The sequence below is a fragment of the Urocampus carinirostris genome, chromosome 3, assembly GCF_059441175.1.
Source record: "Urocampus carinirostris isolate Australia breed hairy pipefish chromosome 3, RoL_Ucar_1.0, whole genome shotgun sequence".
NCBI lineage: Eukaryota > Metazoa > Chordata > Actinopteri > Syngnathiformes > Syngnathidae > Urocampus > Urocampus carinirostris.
Genome location: NC_142351.1, coordinates 25,491,879 through 25,510,371, shown reverse-complemented (window position 1 = coordinate 25,510,371; position 18,493 = coordinate 25,491,879). Strand labels below are relative to the sequence as shown.

The 18,493-nt window shown below is 39.1% G+C and overlaps 1 protein-coding gene across 3 annotated transcripts; it reads right to left on the bottom strand.

Moving 5' to 3' along the window:
* Positions 1-8,399: 8,399 nt before the first annotated feature.
* Positions 8,400-17,815, bottom strand: znf740b (zinc finger protein 740b). 3 transcript variants are annotated; one of them, XM_088331217.1, is made up of 7 exons: positions 17,585-17,815; positions 13,931-14,103; positions 13,561-13,779; positions 11,788-11,916; positions 11,584-11,713; positions 10,648-10,766; positions 8,400-9,141 (listed from the first exon to the last, which is right to left on the bottom strand). In XM_088331217.1, the coding sequence occupies exons 2-7, from the start codon at positions 13,973-13,975 to the stop codon at positions 8,965-8,967; spliced, it is 819 nt and encodes a 272-aa protein (XP_088187343.1). In that variant the 5' UTR covers positions 13,976-14,103; positions 17,585-17,815; the 3' UTR covers positions 8,400-8,964. The 3 variants fall into 3 exon arrangements, with proteins under 3 accessions (XP_088187343.1, XP_088187344.1, XP_088187345.1); XM_088331218.1 differs by having other exon boundaries at positions 13,931-14,015; XM_088331219.1 differs by lacking the exon at positions 13,931-14,103 and having other exon boundaries at positions 17,585-17,814.
* Between the last annotated feature and the right edge of the window lie 678 nt (positions 17,816-18,493).

Below are 18,493 nucleotides of genomic sequence, written 5' to 3'. Positions count from 1 at the left end.
TCAGATAGGTGGTCCGCGGGCCGGATCAAGACCGCCAAGGAATTGAATCTGGCCCGCGAGAGGAAAGAGCAAGAGAAAAACGAGCTGCAGGTTGCAATATGTCCAAAGCCAGGTGCCTCTCACAAAGACACTGTAGTTGTACTTCTCGCGTTCTCTCTTTTTCTCTTTCTTAATTCCTCTTTGACTCTTCCTCTCTCTGTGTCTTCATACCTTTGTTCACTCTCTCTTCCTTTTTTCACTTTCTTTATCTTTTCTCTCTCTCTCTTTTGCTTTCTGCTTCTCTCTTTCTCTCCTCTTTTTCTCCTTCTCTCTTTCTATTTCTCTTTGGACTTCTCTCTTTCTCAGTCTTTCTTTCCCCCTCTCTCACTATTTCTATTTTCTCCCTTTTCTTTCTCACTTTCCCTCTTTTCTCTTTCTCTTATTTCTTTCTCCTCAATCTACTATTTTGGCCCCCAAGAGAATTTTTGTTCTATTGTGTGGCCCCTGAGTTAAAATGAGGTTAAGGTTTCCATAAAAAGTTATACGTAGGATATTTTTGCTTTTATGTACGTGTTAACAATGCCCAATCTAGTTCAAAGAGGCCCAATACATTTTTTTTTTACACCGCGCCTATCTGCTTTTATCTTACTTTTAGCAAAACTGTTCAGGGCGAAACAGTTTAGGTAGGAGGAATATAAGGAGTCCTGGAGGGGGATGGAGAGTGACTTCATAATCATCCCGTTTTTGTCACGGACTAGGGCAGGAAACAGAAGTTAGAATTCACTCGCGTAACGTACTCACAATTTATTGGGGAGAGAAGGAATGCGCGCACACTCGATCCGGGGATCGATGGTCACAGAAGTGGATTGAAATCCAAACAAAAGAGTAGTAAAAATCAAACAAATCAGGCCAAAAAATTAAACAGGATCACGCAGGCTAATTCACAGGGCTAGGCGTTTCACAGAGTTTAACAGAAGTCTTTGCAGAAGTTTCACATAAGTATCACAGACGCTCAGACAACTAACGGCTCAATGGACCGTGTACAGTCAACGCGTCCCAGCCAGTGTCCATGGGCGGGACCAACTGGGTGCCATGGCAACCATGACAGGTTTTTTTCCATTTTTTGTGTAGTGTGAAAATGGTGAAAGTAAGAAAAGGCCTGATTCAAGTACAGTCCAAACACCAAGAAAGATGGAAAAAAGGTTCATTCAAGCATATTCTAAGAAATGCACATACCTGCACACATAATGAACTTGACAGGGGGTGCAATGATAACACAAGCTCGGAGATTGCGTCAGCAAGTAGAATAGTTTCAAATTCTGTACAGCTCCTTTAAGCTATGTACTCTTATCATTCTTTTGAAATGGCTTTTTTCAGATGGATTCCATAACGTTACTCTGACTTAAACTAATGGCCAGTCATGGTTCCATTTTAAGAAGAAGGAGAACTGTAACTAGACTGAGCACTGGACAGTATTGATATCGTCATCATTTGATAAAATGGCTGCAACCAATGTTACATATAAACAGGAAGGTTTTCTTAACTCTTATCAACATTGCCAGTTGCATGTTTTTGTATACAGTGGCTAAAAGGTTCTTTAAGGGGGTTGTTCTTTTCTCATACGTGAGGGCATTTATTAAAAGCAAAATAAAGTGAAAACAATAATGACATTTCACGGTTTCGATACCTAACAGATTTGTTTCTTTAGTTTGTTTTTGTTTCAGTGCATAATAAAGTATTTCATTTTATAATAATTGTGAAATAAAATAAAGGTTTCTCTTCACAGATTTTGCCTATCACAGTTTCATTATGGAACCTAACCCCCGCTATATACAAGGGATTACTGTATTGTAAAATCCATTGGAAGGGGGGACATTATTACAAATGTGGGTGGAGAAAGAGAAGGAAAGAAAGAGAGAGAGCAAAATAAGCAAAAATCAAAAAGAAAGAAAAAGAAAGGAGAGAGAGAGAGAGAGAAAGAAAGAGAGAGAAAATTAAGAGAAATAATTAGAAACTGAAATTAAGAGAGAGAAAATGTGCTGTCCCTCCTCAAGGTTTTTTCGTTTTCCTCATGTTGAGGGTTTTGAGTTTTTCCTTGCCCTCATGTAGGTTTTTGATCAGGGTATGGTGTAATAATAGTCTGTAGTTTGCAATAATCTGTGGTCTGTGCAGCCATTTGAGACTCCTTGTGATTAAGGGCGTCACAAATAAACATGACTTGACTTGACTCGACCATTCCACCAGCAGAATATTAATAAAAATGCTGTATGCAGAAAATACGAGGCTCAACATATTTATAGGAAATCCTTTGGGTTGACTTCAACTTTAAAATAGAAATATACTCAACCAATTTCATGACATTTAATGGAATGGGCCATAATCAATAATGGTTTACCTGCTTTCGAAATCATTTTTATAAAATTGTTGGGTTTCTTTTCCCATGAAGCGCACTGTCTGTATTATTTTGAACCTCCTAGTGGTAAGAAACATTAATTGAAAAAAATTAATATCGATTTAAATAATAAGCAAAAAGACATGACCACTTTTATAAACGGGCAGTTTTTTAAATGCCTGTGGGTCGAGAAATTTGCATTTATTTAACACAAACATAAGCTTCGCCTCAAGGGAGCTGGCATTGTTGTCTGCCATCTTGCCACGACAAGAATAGAAAATAAATGGTGCATTTTGCCGACACTAAACCTCTGAGTAAACCGTCTACCACTAACACTAACCCCTAAACCTTCTTACTAGTGCTAGCACCCGTTTTCGGTTGCTCTACACCAGGGGTGTCCAAAGGTTGCGCCCGTGGCACCAAGGTGCCCCCTAAGGACAACTGAAGGGCCCACAGACCTCTTCTGAAAATAACTCACCAGTGCTGGGGATTGGTTATTTTCTAGTCACTAGTGGTGAGTTTTGTAGTGGCGTTAAATATTATATTTCTTCAATACTGAAACTTGTTAAAAACACACCAAGCTCAAAGGTTTCCCACAAATCTCTGTAAAAAAATATGACCTGGTCTATTTTTCATTGAAAATTCTTCACTCCTTATCTACTTTACTCCGTTTGGATAATTACATTTTGGCTAATAAGGGTGTTAGTACTGACCAGAGACCGCTGTTGGAAAAAAAAAATTGCTTTCTTCTACGCTGATCCAAACAGCACCACTCTACCCCCTAGTGGACAATCGGTGAATAGTATCTTATTAAAAATACGAATTTCATGTTGTTTGTGCTTTAATCCACTTTTAAATTATCCTGCAGGCCTGATTGAACCTCCTTGGGGCCGGTTACGGACCATGGGCCATATGTTTGACCCCCCTGTTCTAGTGAATTATTTTTTTGGGGGTGGTTCGCTGACTGTGTTTCCTCATGTTGAGGTTTTTGAGTTTTTCCTTGCCTTCGTGTTGTTTCCAGATTAGGGGATGGTGTAATAATATAGTCTGAAATAATAGTCTGTGCAACAACCTGTGCAGCCCTTTGAGACTCTTTGTGATTAAGTGCTACACAAATAAAAATGACTTGACTAACCATATTTCCAATAACTTACCCTTTTGATAACATAGTAACAGTATAGTAATGAAATAATAGTTATTTGGGTGGCATTAGCTCAGCAGGTAGGGCGCTCATCTTGGGATCAAGAGGCCACAAGTTCGATTCCCGGCTCCTCCGTGTTATATGTCGAAGTGTCCCTGGGCAAGACAATGAATCCCTAATGCCCCCGATAAGCAGGTAGGCGCCTTGCATTGCTGACTCCCTATTGGTGTATGAGTGTGTGTGTGTGAATGGGTAAGTGTAAAGCACTTTGGGAGGTCTTAATTGACTTAAAAAGCGCAATATAAATGCAGACCATTTACCATTTATTTTAGAAATACTTATCTGAGTAGATGCCCTTTGCGCTAATTAGTAACTAAAAGTAGCTCTGAGCTTAAAAACGATTGGAAACCCCAGCTCTACATTATACAACAACATCTGGTGTTCAAATAATCAGGGTTGGGTAGGGTTACTTTAACTTGATTACTTTCAATTACTTTTGGATTACTCCAATACCAAATATGCTAATAAAAGACAAAAGAAACAAATTATGAATAAAATTACCAAATTTTGTGCAGGCTTGGGGAGTAACGGAATCCATGGAACGGCAAAAATGCTGTTTGGATTTATTTTCATTTTGTTTCTGTCGCATTTTATGTTAGTTTTGCCGGAGATCAAAGAGATCAAAGCCAGGAGAGAAAGTTTACCACGTGTTGTGAGTCATCATTTTATTCATATTTTGTTTCGTTTGTCTTTTATTAGCATATTTGGTATTGGAGTAATCCAAAAGTAATTGAAAGTAATCAAGTTAAAGTAGCCCTACCCAACCCTGCAAATAATACACCCATTATCTCTTTAGGATATAATAAAAATAACCTTTGTTAGTATCAATGGGTAAAGTGTGCCTCCTATGCTTTCCCCCCAATGAACTCATTTCTGGAAATGACTTAAAAGGACATGTTGCCTTAATATTGTACCAGTGAATATCTTGGGATGTGAGCCCCAAGTTAACCGCATAAATAATTCATCACTGAATAATAACGTCGAGTATTAGAGAATATTGCAATATTTGGGAATCATTAATAAGTAATACATTCACACTCTTTATGCGAAGGCTTTGACAAGAATTGATGAAAAATCTCCCAGGCAGTTTAATATTACTGAGGATTATGAATGTCGAACTGCTTCGTATTAAAATGCATGCGAGCTCCAGATGGACTCACATCCGCCAATTTCATCAGGAGTGTGGAAAAGGGTTGATGTGTGGCAATGCTGTTTCATTTGCATGATTGCTGAAGGATGTGTGCACCATGGAGTAAAAAGTAGGGGCAAATTTGAGTGATAAGCAGAATTGCAGCCACAACGGGGGCTTAAATATCATGACTAATTAACACGGAAGGGTGAACTGTCACCAGCTTGATGGATACCCGCTCCACGCGCAAATTCAGTGATAAATCAAAGCTTGCCATGAAAAGGTTGTCCAGCTCCTGGGGCGATGGAGATACGACAGTCGCGTGTTCGTGAGCCGTACTGTGGTGCCGCGTTCCAATATTTCCGCGAACATTCGTGATACGCACGGCCAGAGAAAGCCCTATCGACTCCACTCAGTTGAGATTTACTCGCCCAGGGTGGAATTTCTTTTTGAAGGAGCCATTTTTCACGCTTGGGACAGGCGAGGTGAGCAGATAGAGGGCCGGCTATCAGTCTCCCCTAGCCTGCACACGACGCAGCACTCGTACATTTTACCGATGGACTGACTCCATGATCGCTCTGTCCGGGGAAGATGATTTGGAACCTGGGTAATTTCTGCACTTTGTGTATGAAGATAGAGTGTTATATCCTCCTTTCTGATCTCCTCCCAATCTCCCTCACTTTAAGAGGAGCATTGTTAAGTGCCGGGGGCCTGTGGGTGCTGTAAATCAGACCGGCGGAGGGGGGAGCTGTCTCTCATTGGGGGTTGGGGATGCAGACATCCAGCAGCCTTTGGGGCTGATCTCATGCTGTCTAACCTAATGCTTTAATTAAAAAACTGGTCAAAGCGTAGGGGAAGGTGCCGAAGGCTAAGGGGTGAGCGGAAGGCCTAAGCGGTGAGAAGGGGGTGTTTCCCCCCCTTCCTTTTGAGGAATCAGATTTCAGCTTCAGCCCATGATTAGCAAATTGGATTTCTGTGACCCAATCTTCTAGAATTGTTATCATGTCAACTATGTGGAAGTAGTGATCCTCCTGATACTCTGCCTGGCCCTCTTTTCTGACGTCTTCGAGATCCTCTTCCACCCAGGGAACAAAAAAAAAATCTGAAAAGACACTACCCTCTTGTGGTAAAAGTGGGCATGGCTTTTCTTATTATGAACGAGGATAAACGTACCTGTACGACACATGATCTGTACCAAGGACATAAGTTTGATCTTGGCAATGGTAGGGACATAGTGAATAGTTTTAAGTGATTGCATACGATTGATTTCTAAATGTTCCTTTTCAAAGCGAGTTTTATGTTTTTGTTTATTTTACCCAAAGAGGCTTCACTTCAATTTAGCTTCTTTTAGTTTAAGCGTTATTTTTTTTACAGTGGTTTTAGAGCAAGACTCTCTCTGCAGGCCTAAACATATCTGACTCAGGCAATGTTAATTATACGTTGTCCATGAATACTTATTAAATAATTCCAAATCCTCTGTCAGCTTCTTTTCATTGCTTTCCACCGCTTACATATATCTACTTTGATATTCAAGCATTTAATCAATTAAATTTCAGTAATCACTTGTTGCCAGGGTCGAAAGTCAACCTGGAGGCCTTCGCCGTTAGTTTAGCAGGCCCTGTCGCATGAAATAAGTTACGATAAAGCAGTTGGTTTAGCCAATCATATTTCCAGTTGACAGCCCAAGGCCTTCTAGATGGCGATAAGTTTCACAAACTATGATTCGTAAGGGGGTGATAACAGCAGTATCGAAACAAAAAAAGTTAAGGAAAAAAATAAAACCATGTCCACTGCTTCTGTCAAATGGACATTTCCAGCCCTTTAAAAAAAACCTTGCCAGAAATAAGACAGGACAGGCTAGACAATATATAATTACTTTTTGATGGAACTAAAACGTATGATAAATTCAATTTTTGTGGAGTAAAATGTGGCTATATTCCTAAAGAACATTGCATGAGACACACACACTCACTTTAGATTCATTACATACAACTGTAATAGTAGTGGAAGCCTTTTATTGTTTTAATATTAATGATATTGGCCAAAGTAGTGAAGAAAAACCAAAAGTACCTATCGCAAATAATTATCATATTTTAGCTGACCAATAAAAAAAATTTTTTAGTAAAAAAAAAAAAAAAAAATCAACATTCAAATACTTATGTTCAGTTATGCACTTAATACTTGATCTGGTCACCTCTTCTGGTTGTTCAGCGTTTTCTGCAAAAACATTAATTCGCAAAGACTTCTCACCGAGGTGCTGCGATACAGCACTTTGGGAACGGTCTATTCACTCAGAAATGTACTTTTGTGTCCTACCCTCTTCCTAGAGGGTGTCAATGGTGGCCTACTGGACTGTCTTTTTGGGTAAAGAACCAGGTTAGGAGTTTTTAAAAGCCTCAGGGATCATTTGCAGTTAACTCGTTGACTCAGGTGATTAGGTCAGTAGCTCGTTTTTCATGATATGCTAATTTTTTGATAGGAATTTTGGGTTTTCATGAGCTGTATGCCAAAAATCATTATTAAAACAATCAAAGACCTGAAGTATTTCAGTTGATGCCCAATTAATCTAAAATACATGAAAGATTTTATTACATTTTGGAAAGTAATGAACTTTATCACAATATGCTATTTTTTGTAGAAGGATCCCTTAACCACTAGGATCGTAGGGGCACCTTTTCCTTTGATGTGTCTTGGGCAAGTACTGCCTGGTGGTGCCCATCCCTCTCCAGGCCAACATATGTATCCACCTGGTCTCGTACCGGGGACCTTTCGCGTATCAGGCAAATGTACCAACCACTGCACAACAAAAAGGCTGTGTACACACAATAACTTGAAAAAAAAACATCTCCTGGATGAAACTCGAACGCATCATCAGTGATGTTCCTGGGTTCATTGTTGGGTCTCATATCAGACACTCTTGCCCAGGTAACCCAGCTGAGGTTGATAACACCTCCACTTGTGCCCTAGTAGCAGCTCATGGATTTGCCTTTATGAGGCTTAGCTACCTAATGGCTTTTTCTGCAGTTTCGCGAGTAGAAACGATGGCTTTCTTCTTGGCTTCTCCCCTCACACCTAACAGGACCTTTGCAGTAGGATCCTCCAGGAAAACCTCTGCAGCTGACCCCATTGGCTCAAAGACAATTTTATAACCTCTGCCCCCTCCACCAGCCTCTGGTACTTTGCACATTTCCTAGGGTCTCACAAAATTATATGGAAAACACAGCAATTAAAATGAATATTTGAACTCAAGGAACTCAGGGCCATCTCATATCATTAGCCTTTCTTTATCTGCAACGGCAGAAAACTAAGGGGCAAGGGAGTTTGTGAGGGTGTCAGATAGAACTCGTACGGACAAATATAATGTTCCAGTACAGAAGTAATTGCTTAAATCCAGTTTTCAAATACTGTACCATACACACAGGGGGGTATCAAGAAGATTCTAAATGGCTTAAAACTAGAGACTAAATGAAATTGTACTGTCCTTTTAAACACAAAGTAGAGATGGGGGCAATCACCAACAAGAGCTACGACTCAACTGTTGGACAAATAAGACAAAACACAACTTGATCAAGATCTATAAGAAGTTTACTAACTGTTATATAATGATAAAGTAGAAAAAAAAGTGGAGGACTAAATGCATACTTGTATTTGATATGAGCTGTAGGATTTGAACCACTTTGTTGAAATGAGTTAATATCATTGTAACAATTCCTTTATTTTTTTTTACAGATTAAAATGTACATTTGATTTTGGGGATTTACAACACAAAAAAAAACCTACATTATCATACGGATAGCTAATCACTAATGCAACTTAATGAGTCTTTTGTAATGGAAAATGTTACACAACAAACCGTGTTTATGTCGACTAATCCAAAGGTCCAAATGCAGACACAGGGTTTGAATTCTGGCCTCAGCAGGACAATCAGACATTCTGCCTGACACTGAGCAGCTGGCCGATAATTTCAAAAACACCTTGAGGGCATCCCACGGCAGCGGCACCGTTCGAGTCCTCCCGTGTGATAAAATCCTTATTGCCATCAGATTGCGATTTGAGAGTCTTGATGACAAAATTGAGAATTTGTCTTTCCCCTTTGATGTCAACGACAAACACAAAAAGATAAAAAGGTAGAAAAAATAATAATCCATGACCGAACTAGTTTACGATTTCGTTATCTAGATACGTGATGTAAAATGCGAGGTCGCAGATCAACGAGAGTGAGCCAATAGCTGCCCGTTTGGTCTTTTTGGGCGATTGGAGGTTTCAGACGGTCAGGCGACTGCTGGAAGACTGTAAGGGGCTCCAGGAAGCCGTGTGGCCCGACGTGCTCTGGGAGTACGCTGACGAGGAGCGACTGTCGCAACATTGGTTGTCGTCTTTGCTGTTGCCGGCCGTGCACAAGCGCCGGTGCCTCAGCAGCCTGTCCGTTCGAGAGAAGGTCTGTGGGCCGAGTGGAGAAGATAGTATGGTTGTTTTCTCTTTATGACCATGTAAAACCGTCAATACAAGACACAAGAGAACGCAACTTTGTCTTGTACATCAGCTGGAGAAGTTCAGAACCTATATTTAATATGACTTAAGTGTTAAATGTTAAGAAATATGTTGGTTCTTTTTTTTGTGTGATTCAAGTAACTTTGACCAGGATTGGGATTTTATGAATTATTGAGTATCTGACAAGCATAATAGCACGGCCCTGCCAGGGCTCGGCGTTGCCAGGCACTGTACTTGGGCGATATTGTTAGGGCCATGGTTTATTGCAAAAAAGCTAGGGAGCGTGCAGCTCTAGAGCCGCGTGTACACAAAAGCAGACGTTTATCGATTTTGTTGGTATTTATTGGGTTGCCTTGACACGAAAGCTAGCTAACGACACTCCCAAAGCCCTAAACTACGAACGTGTAAAATTTCACAAAAGTCTTTTCAGTCGTTCTGGAGCCTCACGCACAGACAATATAGGAGTAGATAGAAGTTAAGATCAGATAGAAGTTAAGATTGGATGGATTAGATTGTTCAAGCATCTGAGTAACGGTCTGAAAAGAGTGGTATCAAACATCTCTTTGTACATTGTCACCTTGTTACAATCCAGCTCTTGTGGAATCACTTTTTCCCTCAAATATTTTCATTTTATCAACGCTACACAACAAGTTGGTAGTTGAGGAATGCCATTGTAACTTTAAAATTTGTCAAAGCAGCTATAATTTATTCTAAAAATGGCATTTGATGTCAGAAGAATTTAGACTTCCAATGTTGGGGATTTACGTGTAACTAATTCCCGATATGAAAATGATAAAACACAATCACAAAAATATCAATATAATACCCACTTCACATAAATTCACTCATTGTGTGCCTACCATAATTTACGCACTAAAAGGCACACCAAATTATTAGGCTCACCCCAAAAAAACAGTCTTTTGTCAACTATTTTTTTATAAATAAGGCGCACGGAAGTAAGCGCTACCTGGTTCATTTGCATGTAAAATTTACTCTCAGTGTATATTGGTGTGATGATCGAACAATTGAAAAAAATCGCTGAAGGCGAAACCTATCCACCAGACCACTAGTGACACAGATGGCCAACGAATAGTCGTTCCATTTTACCTGAATATCGCACTATTTTTACTCACGCTGCCAGAAACAAATGTTAGAGAATAAATAAACCAGAAAGTCGCCCTGAAAGATATAGATAAGCACAAAACGGCACGGCAAGGTAAACAATTCTTTAGTGTAGCTGCTGATGAATCAGACTCTGCGTTTATTTGTATCTTTCGGAACGACTTTGTTTGTCCATTCTTAAACATTCATTTCTGTTACAGTGAGTAATAATAGTGTGATAATGAGATAAAATTGAATGCCTTTTAATATGTGATCTCTATCATTGGACTAGCACTAAATGCCGCATACAGATGAAGCATTTAATTTAATTTTCTTTTTGAGAATCTGACTAACCTGGTTACAACGATCGCACTGGTAGGGCTTTTCGCCGCTGTGCACCCTCTTGTGCCGATCCAGGTGGTACCGCTGGATGAAGCGCATTTCGCAGCTGTCGCAGGCGTAAGGCTTTTCCCCTGTAGACACCACAAGGCAGGTTTACTATTTTAACAAATGTATATTTAGCGAAAGCCACGACTGAACTTCTGTTCAATGGTGTAAAAAAAAAAAAGTAAAAACTGCAAGACACACGCTAGACCAGGGCTCTCCAATGTGGTGCCCGCAGCCAACATGTAAGTCCCCTAAGAACACCCGAGTAGCCGGCAGACAGGTTCGGAAAATAGCTCACCAGTGAGGGGTCATTGTTTTTCTTCAGGAAATTTGATTTCAAACTAGCATGATGTTTTAATGGTTGACTGGGGCTATTTGAACTCAACTTCAAATCATTACAACCTGGTAACAACATAGTAACAATATGATAAGCTGTAATTTTAGAAATGCATACCAAACTGCTGGCCCTTTATGCCAATTTGTAACACAAAGTAGCTCTTAGCTTCAAACAAGTTAGAGACCCTGCACTACACAAAATAACAAAATGATCTTACATGATTTAGCCTCAGCAACAAATGGATAATACTACAACAGTGATGAATTTAAACCATGTGGATGCATATGTGACTTATTCATAGTCAAAATATGACTTGTTGACATGAAAATGTTTATGTAATGGAGTCATTAAAGTATTTTTAAAGATTTATAACATAAGAGCTATTCGCCTTAGAATAACTAATGTAATTGCATGCTAAAGATACAATACAATCTTCTTATGTCCTTTCAAGTCCTCTCAATAAGGACATAGGCACGGTAATATGAACATTGTCAAATGTAAAATATGTGCAGCGGCTCAATAACCACCCAAACATTTTTTTCTTGATTTCAGTTTTGTCCCCTTACCCGTGTGTGTCAAAATATGTCGCTTGAGGTGGTAGCTGCTCCGAAAAGCTCCATAGCAGTGGTCGCAAATAAAGTTCTTCTGGACTTTCAGTGAACTGTCATCGTCCATATCAAGCCGTTGCAATAAAGGCTAACAAGAGTGACAAAATGGGCACAGATTAATTTTCCATATTATGGATGCACGCTGCGGAGTATGTTACGTACCCGCACTTCTTCTTTAACTTTGGAAGATTTTTTGTGCTTTTTTTTGGTGTGCATACTCCCGTGGCTCCCGTGCATGTTCTTCCCATCCAATATTCTCGAGGTGTGATAATCGCCCTCCTTTTGGATCAGCTTGGAGGGAAAAATAAATGAACAAATAACATTCGATTAACACTGACATTGGAACAGGTGTGATCTGTTGTGGATAATATATGGATCTTTGATAAATATTTGTGGGATTGCCTTATGTTATTTTTCTTGAATATTTGGTTTATTTTCCTTATAAACCATACCATTAAAAACACCAAGGAGAAAAACTCAAGGGAGCGACAAACTCACCCTACAAAAAATATATCAAATATGGTATGGTCCACTGAAATTCAACTTTCTAATTTGTGGCGTGTAAAATATTTAAAATGGTATTTGAAAGAAATGACACCTTTAATTAATCTTTGTGCAACTGTCATGCTCAGTTCCTTGCACTTCTCCTCAGCCCCCCAGGAGAACTTTTCCGGAAACACACCGCAGATGCAAAATAGGCGGTGTGAATAGTAGTCTATCAGATTCTATACGGTGCCCCAAATCTGTTACGTAGTAAGTTTGAAAAAGGCATTGAGGTTGATGGCAAGGGCAACATCAAATACCCTAAAACTGTACAAGAGGTGAAAGCCGATTATCAACGCGTGACAAGGATCATCTCTGATCAAGATTTTTCTATTCAACAAAAAGAATGGATTTTTCCCTAGAAGTGAGCGATAGGAATAAAAATACAAGTTAAAAAATTTTTTTAAAAAAAAATCAACATCTCCACTTTGGGATTTTTAAAAAACGTTTCTTAAATAGGAACTAGCTACTTTCTGACCATTTCGCTAAATTGTTGACATAAAGAAAATAAAAAGATATATTAAGCCAACTTAACCTTCTAATGGGGTTTGAATTGAATAGTGTAATCCTGCAAATTTGTGACAAATGTGGATGGAGTTTCAACTAAAACCCCAAATTGAATGAAAGCACAATACAGTGCTACTACTTTCTACACTACAGCACACACCGCCTTCAATCTACCAAGAGGGCTCCTTTTATTTGCTGAGCCCCCTCTAGGATATAATGATAATATTAGTGATAATTTATTGCATCTTATGTGCCGTTCTTGTATGCAATTAGTGAAGCATTTTTACAATATTAAGTTGTCATTATGATTCCACATTGTCCATTAATGATTTTGAACCACACCTTATTTACAAAAACAAAACTTGCAGTTTACTTGACTATCTCGACTATAGTTAGAGCCATTTAGCGACCCATTGGCACTAACCAAATACTGTATAGACTTCCGGATCCTGACTCCAAATGTGTGTGCATAACCAAAGAGCAGTTAAAAACTGGACATTTAGTAGCTCCACTTAAACAAGGAAAAAGGTGATCATGTGTTGGTGTTGACTTAATTGTTGAAGAAATTACATAATTTGTTTGAAAGTGTAATGTGTGTGTGTGGGTAAGCATGACGGCCATTGGCGATACAAGCCACAGTTCACAGTTATATTCATATCGAAGATTAAATAAAACAAAAACTACAACAGAATCCAAATAAAAGGAAATCTGATCAATAAAAAGTTTTAAGGAAACGCAGGAATAAATAAATGAGCTAATGATCATATTTAAGACATTAATGATATAATATTGTCATATCGTCCACTCCTACACCATTTTTTACAGTATACTGTTCATTAGAATGAAATGTTTCAAATGTTTTAATCAGAGAATGGTTTTGCTCACCAGTGGTGGACAGCTCCCCCTGGACACGTGTCCCCCGTGATTGTTGGTGTGGTGACCGTGGTGACCGTGGTGGCTGTGGTGGGAGTGACTGTGGTGGCTTTCGGAGGTTGCTCGGTGTCCGTGACCCATCGATGACATCATCTTCTTTTGACCTGGAATGTTGTTGGCTTGCATCAGGGCCATGCTAGACAGGACGGCCTCGCATCCCAGCAAGCTGGCCTGGCAACACAGACAGCGACGTCAGTCCAGCCAGTGAGACTCGGTGGGAACAAATTCAAAGGGCAATGGATGTAAGGATGGGCAAAAGAGGCCTTTTCGACTGGGGACACGGAATAATTTGGATTTTGCAGATGAAAAGACTTCCACTGACCCATTTCATGTGGTCTCGAACAGAGTTGTTTGAATGGTGTGTCATCGTCGCACTTTTGAATTTGTGTATGTTTTGGGGGTGTGGGCTGGTTGGGAGACAAAGATGACCTCAGTTAGTGTGAGGGCTAACAGAGGGGAGAGAACCAAGCCCACCCAAATCACGGAGGCCAAGGCCTGAAAGTAGAGGATGAAAAAAAAAAAATAAAGCTACATTCTCCAGTCAGGTTTGACTCGTTGTGGCTATCTACTTTCGCTTTGCAAGCGCACCAACTCAGGATGCAGGGTTTTGGTCTAACTAAAATGTTTGATTACAAGACGAAAGAGCCCCAATGGTTTGATGCACATTCAACATATGGAGGGTGGGAGAAAACACAACAGCAAATAAAACAACATCATGACATACATTTTCATACAGCAATGAGCCAGCCTGCAAATGATAATAGTTGATAAATATGTCTGATAATTTGCTGCTTAATCTTCAACTGTTTTCCCCCCTTAATTCCTCTTTGCTTAAAGAGTGACATCATTAGCTTTGTAGAAATAATTACTTCATAAGAATTTAGGTACAGGGTTTTTCCTGGCCAAATTAAACCACCTTTTAAGAACTTTCAAAGCCACTTTTGACTGTACATATTTGATTTTTAATCTTGCGTGAGCAAGATTAAAGAAAAATAATTCATAGATCTTAACTAAATAGCAATTAATGTAATAGTAATGGGTAAGACTGCTGTCCAGTAGGCCACCATTTTTTTTAAATCTCTCTGCATATATGTGTTGGGTAAAAATGACAGAAATATGTAGCTTACATTTTAGTTGCAGTAAGTCATCACCAAAATATTTTACCACTGGGAAAAGCTACTTTAATTTTTACACGCTCCATAATAAATGTCCAAAATTGATACAAAACCCTTGCACTAATACACATTCCCGCTTAGGTGTAGCGTGCACCTGTCCTCTTGGGCACGAGCCGTTGGGGGACGACGACGGAAAAAGCCGTACAAACTAATGCCAACTGCAGTTAACTATGAGGGAAGAAGAAATGCTTAGAAGAAGTGGCCATAGGAGGCAGTGTCTGTCGTTTTTAAGCAGACTTGTTGAGAACCATATCAACAATTTCTAACATTAACAAGCACTTCACCCAAAATTCAAACACTTCCTAATCATTGAAAAGAAACTATTAAAATGGCACTTACACTTGAAACTGATTTATAATTTATAAACACAACCAACACCCACATGAGTGCTGAAAAAAATGTTGGTTTTAAGAGATTTTTCAAATCATTAATTTGAGTATACAGTAGAAAGTTTTTCCCCCAATGTGGGCAAAATGTCAAAGATAAATTATCTTCTATATTTGGGGACGGTATTACAATTAGGGCAGCAACTGATTATTTTAACAATCGATGAATCGGTCAATTATTCTAACGATTAATCGATGAATCGGATTTTAAAAAGACACATTTTTAATTTCATCCTATATTCAAATATTGAAGTTTTGGACAGATAGAACAATGGTGCACAAAACAATGTAATATTCTATTTTTCTTTTTTAAACAAATAACAAAAATGCATAAAAGGCTACCCCTTGTGTTGAGCTAAACACATCATGATAATTATTTTTATTTTTACCTTATATATTTTATAAATATATTTTCATCTATTTTTCTCTGTATTTCTGCAGCACGTTCTGCTCCCTTGTTAACCTAGTATGGACAATTCATCCCATCCACTACACAGCATTATATCCAGACAGAAGAGCAGCTTCAGCGACAGACTGCTGTCACTGTCTTGCACCACGGACAGACTGAAGAGATCTTTTCTTCCTCATGCCATGAGGCTCTTTAACTCCACCCGGCGGAGTAAAGGCCCACATTAAACCAAACCCCCTACATTTCATATAACCGTACTTTTATTGCAGTGTGTATTTTATGTAGCACTATTTAAATACTCTATACAACATGCTACAGTGGTTATTAGCACGTCACATTGGGTATTTGTATATTGTATTCCTTTTGCTTTATTATTGTATTGTTCTAAGCGAAGGGATGCTGCTGGAAATGTGAATTTCCCTGCGGGGATGAATAAAGTATCTATCTATCTAGTAGTGTTTGACTCTTTCATGCTTTTTTGCATTGATTAACGTGCTTCGTGGCTTGTAAATTGAGCAAAACGACGAATCGATGAGGTAATTAGTTGTCAATACTTTTAATAATAGATTTTATAGATTCATTGTTGCAGCCCTAATTACAATGTTTAAACTGTATGGATTTGGAGAATTTCTAACCCAAAAGACAAACTCTTAAGCGATACATGGACAGACATTTCAGACTATAACCTTGCTTACATGTGATTAGGGCACCGATCTCACGAGATCACCGGTTGGTTGGTTGGAACCCTCAACAAATAAGGTCGTAGGGGCACCATTTCATGTGATCTGTCTCAAGCAAGTACACCCCGCTGGCACCCATCCCTCTCTAGGACAACATACATATCCACTCACCTGTTACAGGCGAATGTGCTAACCACTGCGCTACGAAAACACTACTGTTCCCAAATATGAAAGTGGTCTAAATGTTGACACTTTGTTCACAGCTCAAGTTGATTCAAAAAGTCAATTATCTGATCCTCGAATTTGATTCGTAGACCACGTTTTCTGATATGTTGCGCTCCTACTTAATGACTATAAGGATTTTCATTGGGTTATTTTATGCGAAACTACTTTATATAATGATTAAAAAGGCTATAACGATTTGTAGAGATTTTCTTTTTTGTTTAGACAAGATTTGGAAAGGTGAGGTGTGCAGAGAATGTTAAAAAATGAGACGGCCGAGTCAGACAATCCAAGAGAATGAGATTGACCCTAATTATTAAACGGGTTCACCCCTTATTAATTTGATAATGCATCTCTAGCAATAAATATTTGGGCTTGACTTATCGGGGCAACATTTTGAATTTGAAATTTGAGCGAAAATGAATTATTATGCGATGAAACTTAGGCAATAAAAGGTCAGCTTTTGCAATAATTGTTTAAATCTGCATTCATACAAAAGCATTTGGATTAAATTACTAAAATAGCTTTAATGCTTACTGTAGTCCTTGTATTCCTTTAAAAATAGCAAACACAAATCAGTTTTGCAGTCAGAGTGTAAAAAAGGATGAAACAAAACCAGTGTGCTTAAACTAGATTTAAACATATGTATTATTAGACCAGATTGATCCAAAATGAGCAACTAAAACAGATCTGCGTGTTTTGAACACGCACTTCTCAAAACCCAAACAGGTAAAGAAGGGGTTTATCCAGGAGAGGGCTCTCTCCTACTCCAATTCACCAGATTTTTTTCACAAAGACACAGATTCCTATTAATCTTAATGCAGCAATGTCAAGTCAAAAGTGTTGTCACTAGTCTAAAAGTCCATTGCAATCAGGATCTACTCCCGATTCTACATTGAGTGAAACGTGCTTCGCAGATACAAATGCTAATATTAACAGGCAGCATCTTCTAAATGCGAAATGCCTTGAGCATAATTTGCCCAGCGAATTTAAAGACCCTCTTTGTTTTTGTTGTAGTGTAGGTTTCATTTGTATACGAAAAACGATTGTAATGAAGCAAGCATTGCACATTTACAGTTACAAGTTGGCTAGTTAGCAACTTACCAGAAAACAGGTTGGCGTTCATAAATACCCTAACGTATATATAAAAAAAGAGACCCTTCTGGGTCGTCGGTTCTTGTTTTAATGGTTGGTAATTATGAAAGCGGGACGGGAAATGATGGATTCCGCACTAATAGAGGCGAAAAGGCTAGCTAGCATACTAGCTAGTTGTTCGGTTTGGAGGGGGAACTCTTGCAGGACGCAGACCCCCACCCTCCCCCAACAAAACAACGACAGCCAGCCAGGCGCATATAAGCCATCAGGCTGGGCGTGCAGGCGCAGAGCCAAGCACAAAATACAATTCGGACGCGGGCTGCTTTCTAATCCTCATAAATCCGAAAAATAGCCCACCGATAAAACTGATGTTTAAATACAAGTGTTTTATGCCCCGGGCGGAGTTACTTACCTTAAAGTTGTTACAGTTCAGTGGATTATTAGTTGATTTCCATTTTTTTCCTCAGTTTACAAACACTGACAGGAAATGCACCCGGAAGTGTTCCCTTAGGAGCGTTCCAATTGGTCCAGGCATAGTCACGTGACTGGTGTTCGGCAACCTAAGCGCTAGGGCATGTTTCGAAGGGAAAATTGATATAAGGCACACAAATTTTTGCATAAAATGTGTCGCTTGATACGTATCCCTGTACATCAAACATTTTGGATTATTTCAAATTGCTTATGCTGTGTAACAGTTATAGTACAACGCCGTCGCAGATTGCCTGATCTGTTGCGGTGATCTACAACCGAGGTTCTCATCTGCCCTGACTCAAGGACCCACAATTCCGATCCAATGACAAGTTGCGACATAGCTCATAAAAAAATTCAATTTCTCAAATCTATCGAATAAAATGATTGTGTAACTCAAACCAGGGATAATAGAATATATTCTCTTTTTTTCAAAAAACACAATGAACC

What these genes read in the sequence shown, in the direction of transcription:
- znf740b (XM_088331217.1), bottom strand. Translation starts at nt 13,975, where the DNA reads ATGACACACCATTCAAACAACTCTGTTCGAGACCACATGAAATGG. An exon ending in TTCGAGACCACATGAAATGG is followed by an intron (nt 13,780 to 13,930) that starts GTCAGTGGAAGT and finishes CTGTGTTGCCAG; the next exon opens with GCCAGCTTGCTGGGATGCGA. An exon ending in AAGTTAAAGAAGAAGTGCGG is followed by an intron (nt 11,714 to 11,787) that starts GTACGTAACATA and finishes CACTCTTGTTAG; the next exon opens with CCTTTATTGCAACGGCTTGA.